Genomic DNA, 11,397 nt, shown 5'->3' with positions numbered 1-11,397 from the left:
TACTCAGCCAAAACTCCTGATGAAGTCAAAAGGAATTTTGCCTGAGGAAGGGGCTCATCAGCGGGCTCTGAATACACAGCAAAAATGGTTCCAAGTACGTTTACACAGCACAAGATTAACATGGCAAAAGATTCTCAGCCCGTCTTACACTTCAGTGATCAATAGAATGCCCATTACTAATTAATAAAATCACAATGATTTTGTACCTGTAGGAGGGTAACTTACTGCAAGTATACTTTAAGAGGTTATTAATACTTATGGCTTAGAACAAAATATGTCAGCATACAGATCGTGAAGAGATTATTTCAAATATATGTTTGTTGGTTGATTGCATAAGTGATACCTCTTATTGCTTGAACAACACCTCAAAGGCAAAATAATGATGACATGACAATGTATGTAAATCAAGAACTGCATGTGGGTTTATTTTACACTTGAGAAAACAGTGGATTTAATTGTGTGAACCAAAATGTACTGTACAATATTAATGATAAAACATCAAAATGTATAATTCATAGTGCATTGCTTGCTTTATTTTTATTTATTTATTTTTGTCAGATAGTTCCTTTAAGTACATGCATCTGGAAAGATGCAGGTGCCAGTAAAATTTCTCTATTTAAATCAAGCTGCAGGAACTAAATTTTATTCAAAAAGTGTGGTTTTACATTATATACACAGAAGTCGAATATAAAATGACAATATAAAAAGTTAAAAGAGAAAGCATACAGCCAGAAGGTACAAAGAAAGTTAAACAGTTTAAAATGGTACGATATGTAACATGTATTTTTTTAAGCTGATGCTGGCAATTTACAAGGAATGGAATCCAACATTTGCCCCTTTTTATGTTTTGTTTTTTGTTTTCATTTACCAATGCAGCACACTATAGAAAGGTGAGCTTGTACCAAAGCTTAACATTTGTAAATAACTATAAACTGCAGTATTTTACAGGGAAAAAAAGCATTTTTACACTTTTTTTTTTAAACAACAGCTTGCATACTTTTTTTGCCAAAAAAAGTGGCAATTTTCAGCATCCAGAGGGTTTGGGCATAGTGGCAACTTGGTTTGCTATTTTATATTATTTTTATTTTTATTATTTTTATTATTATTATTAAACTCTTACAGTTGTGGCTTCCTAACCCCGTGAGTACTAGATAGCTTTCCTTCGTCCAAGAACTGCATGCATCTTTTCTCCACAAACCAGTTCTGCGTTAAAAAATGCTCATTCAGTTTAAAAAAAAAAATCTTTAGTACATTTTGTTTTTGACATAGCTTTGATTTGAATGAAATCCCTTTAAGCCTCTTTATTTATTTAATTATTTGGAAAGGCACAGAAATGCTATTACAGTTCTTCGAGGGTTAAAACTTGACACTACTGGGTTCTGTGACCTTTATTGTCATGGCAACTTTGCAATTTTAGGATGTCTTTTTATCATTGTTCTTTGTGTCTTTCTTTACTGCTAAATTAATGTTTCTCAATAGTGTCTCCCACTATATTCTATAAAAGATAGCTTAACATCAAGGACAGATGTTGAAAATAAAGGTCAGACTTTTACTCACAAAAAAACCAAAACAAAGCAAAAAAAACCACCATGCACAGATCAGACAAAGAGCATATAAATATAACTACAAAATAAGTGTAAGAAAAACCAAGGTCCAGATAGGCAGTTCAGCAACAAAAGTAAGACTGATTTCAGAGGCTCAGGTCAGGCCTAGTGCAGTACTATGAAGAAGTTTAGTGCAATGTTCCCATGGTCACTTGCATACCTAGCTGCTTATCTGGACGCTATTGTTTTTCTAACTCAGTTACATAGATCAGATGGTCCTCTGGGGACTTGCCGTGTGTTTTACTAAGGTGCAGTTTGACTGCGTGCTTACTTGCAAAAGTTCGGTTACAGAGCTTACACTGGAATGTGGATCCCAAGTCCTCCTCAGAAATTCCAAGTGAACCCAAAGTCTTGTTCGTGAGGACTTTTGAAACATTCTGCTGTTCTTGAATCTGATTTAGTGGCAACTTTGACAGATCCTTCAAACTAAACCCTAAATGTGTCTCTAAGTGACTTATGTACGTAGAAGCAGTCCTGAATTGAGAGGCACAATCATTGCAAAAGAAAACAGGATGTCCTGTGTCTAGGTTCTTTAAAAACTTAGTTCCACCTGTCCTCCTTAACTGATACTTCACATTGGCCAGCCAGTGGCTAATTGTGGTCATGGAAAGACCAGTAAACTTAGAGATGTGTACCCGCTCCTGTGGACCGAGGTCTGACATAATATATTTGCCTTCTGGTGTCTCCCTCAAGCTGGAAGCAAACTGTGCTTGAAGGATCAGAAGATGCTGAGGGTTCCAGTTGGACTGCCTGCCTTTCCTCTTGTGTACTGGTGACAGCTCATCCAGAGCTTCCTCAAAACTGCTTCCATCAGCATCCGACTTCTCTGACACAGTAGACGGAGTCGAAGACTTGGGTGTCAAACGCCCGGTGAGATTTTTCACCATATCAGAAATATCCATTAGGGCGCTCTCCCTTAGAGGAGAAGAGACAGAGTCAGCCACACTGGAAACAAGAGGTTTGCTTTTGGACTTGGTTAAATCAATGGGCTGATCACTGTTTTCATAGTAGTACCGGTCGATGGCATCAGCCTGCTTGACCGGAGTGGTCGGGTAAATAGGTTTGTCCAACATACTGTTGCTAATTTTGTACAACATGGCCAAAGGGTCCAAGGAGGGGCTTACTGGCTTAGAAACTTTGCCTAGGTGGGTATTCATAATGGACTGTAAAGCACTCAATGGGTTAATGAAAGATGGCTCAGGCGAATGATCTGTGATGATTCCTAAATTATTACAGCCATTTGCGACTTTTGCTTTGAGTGGCTCTGTACCATTTGGAGTATGAGCTTCAGCTGGACTGTCCTTTTTGACCTTCTGAACTTCTGCATTGGCACTCTTTTTCTGCTGCTGTTTGTTGTTTATTTCCTCTGATTTTGGAAAGTCTTTGTTTTCTTTAGCAGCAGGTGATGTTGGTTTAACCGGAGAACTCTTCTCTTTCTCTGCAGGTTTTTCTTCCCTCTTTACATTGATTTTACCTGTAACCTTCTCCACCAGCTCCTCCATCGCAGACACATTACTCTTGTGAGGTGGGGGTGTGAGACTACCTGGGGAATGGACAAGTGCACTGTGTTCCGATGACAGTGATTTTACACTACTGGCATAGGATGGCTGCATTTGAACACTCTGCACTGTGGGTTGTAGGGACTTTACTGTTCCCGGTAGCTGGTAAGCTGCATGAATGCTGGGGTATCCTCCCCAGGAAGGTGCTCCATTCTGAGCCTTGCTGATAGCTGTTGTCACTGTGTTCTCAAGGGATTTCAAGATGTCTATTCCACCTTTAGGACTGTCATCCAGATCCTCCTCTCTGAGGTACTGATATAAAGTTGTTGGCTCAAATTTTTCCGTAGAGTCCTCACTCTCCTCTTTTATCTTTTTGTCTGTTTCAGTGACAACCACCTTTTCCTTTTCTGGGTCCTTCTTCTCCTCAGAGTTTGTAGACCCAGCTGGAGAATCAGGATGCTTTTTAATGTTGGAGGCTGGTAGTCTCGTATGGGTGGTGGGTGGCAAAGGTATGGACTGTATCTTTTCCTCCACCACAGGGTCCAACACTAGTTGTTTTCCTTTTTTCGAGGCGGAGTTGGTCACCTTCAAAAAATGACCAGTGACCATCATATGAGCAGTAAGTTGCTGCAACGTGTCATGAGAACTGCCACATTCCATGCATTTCAATATCTGGGCTTTACGGGCCTCAAACTGCCAAGTGTAGCTAGCACCATTTTGATAGCCATAGCGATTGTTTGGAGTCACATAGGGATTGGCAGTTTTCTGATCCTTTGCAGACTCACTCAATGCACCCTCTCCAGTGATCCCTGGTGGCTCAGGTGAACAAGGTGAAGCTAAGTCCTGAAGTGCTCGCTTTTTGGTAGAAGGGACCAATTTAGTGATGGCTGGTACTGGTTCCTTCAGAGGCACTTTCTGGTAATGCTTTGTTTTTATCATATGGACACTCAGGTCTTGCAAAGATTCAAATGAATGCCCACAGTACATGCATTTCAGCACTTTTTGAGCATCCTCTTTGCCTTCCATTTCCATAAGTGAACGTTTTCTAGGCTTTGACCACCGTTTGGTCTTTTCAGATTCTTTATCTCTGTTGTCATCACGGTAATGTCCAGTTTCATTCATATGCACTGTTAGCTCCACCAGTGTGTCATAGGCTGCACTGCAGTCTTTGCATCGAAATTTACTAGCACCGGTGAACACAGACCCATAGAGTTTATTGTTTTGCCGGTAAAGCTGAACTGTGCTGAACAGACTAGGCTCCGGGAGAAGTCCATATGAAGAAGTCTGCTGCAAAGTTTTCGCTAATGCAGCTTGGTGCCAGTCATAACCGGAGCCACCACTGTTACTGTGACTAGTATTACAGTTACTCGTACTAGTACTGGTACTCGTGTTGGTACTGGTACTGTGGGAGTTGGTGCTAACATTGCAATTGGTGGTGTTTTCATTCTGGCTGATTTCATTGGTGCTGGTCGTTGGACTGGATTTCTTTAAGTCCAAAGCTAAACTGGACCAGCAAGACTCTGAGAGTAAATTTGCATACACAGCTTTTATTTGTGCCAAGCTGTCCTGTGGATAGGAAGCATTGTCTGTGCACTGATGATCCTCTCTCTCTTCTTGAGAGGAAGTGCTTTTGAAATGGGCCAGTCGATCACTGTTTTCACTAAACGGCGAACCATAGCCTGCATCTTGATTAGTTGCAGAGCTGACTGGGGAGTTCTGGTAGCTTTGAGCCTCTTTGAGCTCTGTTTCTTCATTGCACAAATACTCACTCTCCTGGATGTCCAGAGATAGCCCGTCATCCTCCACTCTGTCTTCATCTATTTCCGCTGCCTTCAACTCCTCCTCAGGAACATATGCTTAAAATATAGAAAAACAAGACACCGTTATGGAATGCGCACATTTTATATCACTGCCATCTCTTAGACTAAACACGTTAACCATGAGGCCAAATTTTAAAGGTACAAACAACACATCCCCACCACTTACACACTCAACCTGTACACCCTTAACTTAATGTCAACCTTAACTCTTAATAGGTAGTATTAATTTTTATGCTAGTAGAGTAACATGCGACAGACAGTACCACAATAGTCACCATTGTTATGTTTAAAAAGCATTAAGCTGATTCCTCTCCTCAATACAAGAGTAATTAAATAGAGCAGTAGTCAGGCAGTGAGATACATTATGTGTGTACAAAGCAGATGTGTGAGGTTGACATCTGTTCCATGAACCTAGGCTCTTAGAATCACTGACTGGACTGATCCCATTTGCTGAAGCCCTGTAGCAAATTGACCTCAGCTGCACCCTCAAGGGCAATCTCCTTGGCAAAATCAGTTGCAGACAACTGACTCTAATGGAGCCATACTTGGCAAAAGTGTCAGGTCAATTATTGAGGAGGTTCCTGGTGGCTTGTTGCATTGGGTTCATTAGAGAGTGGCGTAATCTCACAGCTCTTGGCTTGCACTGGCATAGAGCATTTTTTAGTATAACATTTAAATGGTAAACTGACTTAAAGAGGACAACATAGGATAACAATTATTATTGTTCTGTATGAACAGGAGATACTTTGTATCCCCCTACACTATAACATGGCATGGGTGCCACATTACTATTCTGGCAAGAGCCATTGGTAGCTAAAAATAAAATAAAATGAGTGAGCTGAATATTTAGAAGCGCTAAACATAAAACGTAAGACTACATTGATTATTGGCTTACAGTAAATATCAAACTTTGCTATTGTATTGCCATCTGGTGAAACTCTACAAATTACATGTTCATCTGTATCAAACTATTTTTTAAGCTAGCAAAGGTGATATTCATGAGCAGATGCCACTATATCAAAATACATTTACTCCAAGGGCCCAATTCACAAAAGTGGCTTACATGCACCTAAGTCAGAGGTGGGCAAAGTATGGCCTGCGGGCCACATCCAGCCTGCAGGACCCTCCTGCCTGGCCCCTAAGCTCCTGGCCCGGGAGGCTAGCCCCCGGCCCCTCCCCCGCTGTCCCCCCTCTGGGCGACTCTGGGCAGCCAGGCAGTGCAGTTGCAGAGCCGCGGCCTGACCTGGTGCTCTGGGTGACATGGCTGTAGTGCCGCCAGCCACCGGTGCTCCAGGCAGCGCGGTGAGGGGGCAGAAGGGGTTGGATAGAGGCAGGGGAGTTGGTGGTGGTGATCAGGGGTCGGGGTGTGGATAGGGGTCGGGGGGGGGGACACAGGGGTTGGATGGGGCAGGGGCCCCGGGGGGGGCAGTCAGGAAGTAGAGGGGGGTTGGATGGGATGGCAGCGGGCAGTCAGGGGTGGAGGTTCCAGGGGCGGTCAGGGAACAGCGGGTGGTGGATGGGGTAGGAGTCCCAGGGGGGCCGTCAGGAGACAGAAAGGGTTGGATGGGGCAGGAGTCTTGGGAGTCCATCAGGGGGTAAGAAGCAGGGGGTCGGATATGAGGTGGGGGCTGGGCCATGTCTGGCTGTTTGGAGAGACACAGCCTCCCCTACCTGGCCCGCCATACAATTTTGGAAACCCGATGTGGCCCTCAGGCCAAAAAGTTTGCCGGACCCGACCTAGGAGATAAATGTACATTTTCATTGTATAGTAGAAAACATACATGTACAGTTTTGCCTCCACATTTATAAAAGAAGCACTTGGCCAGAAAAATCACCTTGGTTGTGGAATGTAGGTGAGTTTATGTGCAAGTCAAAGTAGAAAATAAACATGGGTTGAGAACAGCTTTCTGACATGGAAAAAAAATATTTTTACGTTGGGTGAATTGCGCACAGAGCCATTCTAAAATGTGTGCAATTCCCTTGCAGGAAGAAAGGTTGAAAGAAAGCCAGAAAAAGGCACTTCTGCTCCAATGTGATATGAAAAAAAAGAAACAAATAAAATAAAATACACTTATCACCCTAGGAAGTTTTAGTTGTTAGGTATTAATACAATTTGTGCCATTTTTCACAAGCAGTTGCTAATTCTTTCATTTCCAGAATTTTTCCCCTTTAAAAAAGCAAAATTTAATCCTCCCATTTTAACAGGAAGACTATTTAAAATGTTTGTTTTTACAGAACAATAGTATCTACAATCACTATGTGACACTTCTAAGTTTACAGTAGAGTCCTAATACACTCCCTGCACAACTATAGCCCCATATTTCAAGACAAGGGGATATGTGACTCATCCACTTCCATCCCCCTACCACTGTAGTGCTGTTCCTTATCATGTCCTCCTCAACCCTCTACCCAGTCTATAACTGCCTGTCTCATTCTTATCTCTGGAGATACTTTTGTTTTACTAAAAACGGTTACAAGTTAAAAATGACACAGTTTCAGGTAAAGTCTTATTAAAAGGGTAGCTGAGCCACAAGCCTTTTATTTAAAAAGTATGTAACGGTATCAGGGAGGAGGAGGAGACCGGGCAAAACAGAAGAAGCTGAAGAAAAGGCTCAGAGGGAACCAGAAAGGATGATGTTCTCCAACAAAGAAAAAGAAAGAAAAAACTACTATTCATTTATTCTGTAAAAATCTCAGCTCTTACAGTGTTACCACAAGAAGGTCACGAAGGGCCCACAATGTATTATAGCCTTGTAATGCTGTTACTTTTATAATTTTAAATTGTGTGTGTGTGTGTTGTAGCGGAATCCACTAGCACAGCTGTAGTTAAGAGTCTGTCAGCACTCGCATAATACATTCCTGTTTTCAGGTATTTATAACTGCAAAAGAAAGCATTTTATAGGAGGGCAAATATAGACAATTATGGAATCTGGGACCTTTTTTTCTGACAGTGTTTTTCTAAATTAAAATTTCCAGGCTCACAGTGCATAACATAGACTAGGCCCTTCTGGCATTTTTTCCTTACATATAAAAATATGAGCTATTAATGACTGACAGTCAGTTACTATGGAGGAGCTGAAACTTAATGGGACATATTTTCAATTGGTATAAATTAATGTAGCTCCAGTAACTTCAACTGAGCTATGCCAATTTACACTAGCTGATAATTTAATCCAATGTTTTAATAAACATGACTAACTTCTTCAAGTTGCAGATCGGTGCTACAGGTCAACAATCTGCATGACTGGTCCAGTAGGTCATTATTATTTTTCAAAAGTGGTAAAAAAAATTACATTTTTAGTAATTACTGTAAATACCTGCTTCAAATCAGTTTCTATATGTAAGTGATAACTGATCCAAATTATATATATTTTTTTCTGTTTAATTTATGATGATCTTTCGTGTCGATTCTCATACACTGTTGATTGGTGGGGAAGTTTCTTTTATCTCCACCAGAAAGGGAGTTAAACTATACCAAAAATGTTTAAGTTACGTGAAATGTCTGGTGCTAACCCACTAAAACAAAGAACCTGAGTGTTAAAATGAAATTCCATCTGTCACCTTCTTTCTTACTCTTAGTTTTTACTGAGACTACTACAAGGGTGAGTTCTTTTACATGCCAAGATATACTGAAATACCTAGCTAGAAAGTGGACAGAGAACTTTCTGCCTTAACGATGATTTTCCTTTCTTTCAAAATTTAAAATCAGATCCTGAAAACAATCCAAATTTTTATATATATGTATATATCTACACACACACACACACACGCATGCAGTTATTATAAATAATTTCTAAACAAACACACACATACACACACAATGCACATTAAGTAATATGGTAGTTTATTTGAATTGTTTTAATTTATATTATTACCATTAGAAACTATTTCATTGAAACCCTCTGATTATTGTTGAGATAAATATAATACTTTTTATTCAGGACTTTAATAATGTTTCTAGTAAGAATATTAATACAAACAACAGAATATGATATTTCACAAGGTCAATTAAATTTTCTAGTCCAGAAGTTTTCTATGACAGATATTACAGAAAAACAGAAAATAAAGACAAAGTTGTTACTTTTCAAAAATATATATTTACTAAAATTTCCCCCAGGGAAATCTGATGAATAAGTAGGCGTTGGAATTCTCTTTCCACAGTTATTTGTATAGAAAAGTGCTATTATCCTAACTCAAATAAAACAGAGAAACTGAGATTCTCTCTCTCTATTTAAAAATAACAGACAGACAGACAAATGGACAGAAAGATTCCAGTCATTTTTTTTTAAAATGTTAAAACAACTCCCATCAACCTTCTACAAACACTTCCTGCACCTACAAAGATGTTGCAAACTGTGATACTGGGTAACATGTGTGTCCTGCAACCACACAGAAATATACAGAGCAGCAATAAAAATTCATCTCCAGCAACTTCACTATACCCAAAGCAGAAGATATTTTAGTGCATAATGTTGCCAATCCCTCTCTCTCTGAAAAAAAATCATCAAATTACAGACACAGGAAGAAATAACTAGCGATTGGAAGTGGTCTGCTTTTCTTTTTACTAAACCTTGTTAATATTTCTTGCCCACAAGATGTGCCTTCTGGATGCCAATGTTTCCCCATAGATGTACTATCATCTCTGAACAGCATTAAAATCTGTGCATTCTAATGTAAGTGGACATGAGGCGCTATATATCGAACATGTTAGTGGTACAGCACATTGTGTTTGCTTCAGTGAGAAGGTTTACACTATAAATACACATCCATTGTCTGAAGAGGCAAACACACACTGGAAATATATAAATGGTTTTAAAACCATTATATTTTTTCATGAAAAATATATAAAATAATTTCTTAATCCTTAGCCCAGTACTTCCGAAGGAATTTCTCTCTAGCCTAGATATACTTTTCCATTTATAAAAAGGATTGTAGTATTCAGACATTATTTTAGGAATGGCAAAAAGTGATAACTGTAGAGTGAAAACTCTATCAAAGCCAGACAATAATGGATCAAAATATAACCGTAAGGAAAATATATCAAAGTATTTAAGGCCCCAATTCAGTAAAACACTCAACTATGTGCATAACTTTAAGCATATGCTTATGTCCCATTGAAATCAATGAGACTTAAGTATGTGTTTAAGTGTTTTGCTGAACAGGGCTTGGGCATAAAGTTCTTTGTTGAATAGGCCTAACCGGGGACAAAATAAATCTGGTATCTTTATGAACCATCACAATTCAGCACACAACAGGTGTGTTTTCACAGCATCTGATGTTTATCCATCCAATAGAAAACAGCAGCTGAAGTTTCCACAGTTCTGTACTGTCATCTGGCATGAACCAGGTTCCCGAGTGGGGGTGACTTGCACTTATGTGAAAGCACCTTTCACACCTCAAAAATATGATTAGATAGACAGATAGACAGATAGTGTATATATTTACCAATATATTTTCAGAGTATAATATTATTAGTGATTCACAAAAGAGAATCCAAAAGCCCACATTGTAAGGCGTTAAGATACCTGCTGGAGGATTTGAAAATTTTCCAAATTAGAACATATGAGTTCTCACTAAGAATCATAACAAAGATCTAAGAAATATATTTGTGTATGTTTATATATATATATATATATATATATATATATATATATATATATATATATATATTTTACAATGTCACTACAGTGCCAAAAAATGGGTTAGTCACAACAATTGCTGAAGAGCAGTACAGCCTGTCAGGCAACCAAAGGACCTACTCTAGTGGTTTGTGTCTTTCATTTATAATTGCAAGAAAATAGGGGGCAAAATGCTAGCACTGCTTCCCTTGTAATTTTAATATAATGGGTCTAAAAGGTAGATAAGGTATTGAAACAAGAATGACCTCTGTGCTTCGAGCAAGTTGAATGATAACCTTAAAGGCAACCCATTAAAAACCAACAGAAAGATTCCTCACCTCCTTCTCTGCCTTCCCTTACCCACCATCTATTCCCCTTGGAATGAATGCTGCAAATTATTAGCCAACCTTTGCAATTGGAGACAGAAGCAGCTTGCATGCGGGTGTATTTTCACAGCGATTCTAATCTGAGAAATGTACTTGCTTTTCCTCCTCTATCTGATAAACTATACATTCAAGCATTCTCATTAGTGTTCCGATCACCAAAGAGAGCTGGAGATGAATCAGTCCATCCACCCCTCCTCTCCCTGCTCTGTCGAGATTATTTCATTGGAATGTTCATTTTCGCCCCTGCTGGCAACATTAGAATGGAAGTATTTAACCTGTTTCCATTACTTATACAAATTACCATTATGGGGTAGGACAGATGTTAGAATCATGCCACATAACTGACTTTCATACATTCTTTACAGGGAGGATAAGAAGAGGAAAAGCTGTTAGATCATATTATCCAGTCTCAATAATGTTCTCTCTGCTACTAGATTCATTAACTTCCAACATCAATGTTTCACTTTCTT

The 11,397-nt window shown here is 39.4% G+C and overlaps 1 protein-coding gene across 1 annotated transcript in view; it reads right to left on the bottom strand.

Moving 5' to 3' along the window:
* Positions 1-412: 412 nt before the first annotated feature.
* The window catches only part of TSHZ1 (teashirt zinc finger homeobox 1), a 56,242-nt gene continuing 45,257 nt past the window's right edge, over positions 413-11,397 (bottom strand). The window contains exon 2 of the mRNA XM_073331778.1: positions 413-4,959. Coding sequence (XP_073187879.1) covers positions 1,784-4,959 — 3,176 coding nt within the window. The 3' untranslated portion in view covers positions 413-1,783. The remainder of the gene's footprint in view (positions 4,960-11,397) is intronic.

The sequence above is a fragment of the Lepidochelys kempii genome, chromosome 2 (genome assembly GCF_965140265.1).
Source record: "Lepidochelys kempii isolate rLepKem1 chromosome 2, rLepKem1.hap2, whole genome shotgun sequence".
Classification (NCBI taxonomy): domain Eukaryota; kingdom Metazoa; phylum Chordata; order Testudines; family Cheloniidae; genus Lepidochelys; species Lepidochelys kempii.
This window is presented reverse-complemented; position numbering and strand designations above follow the sequence as displayed.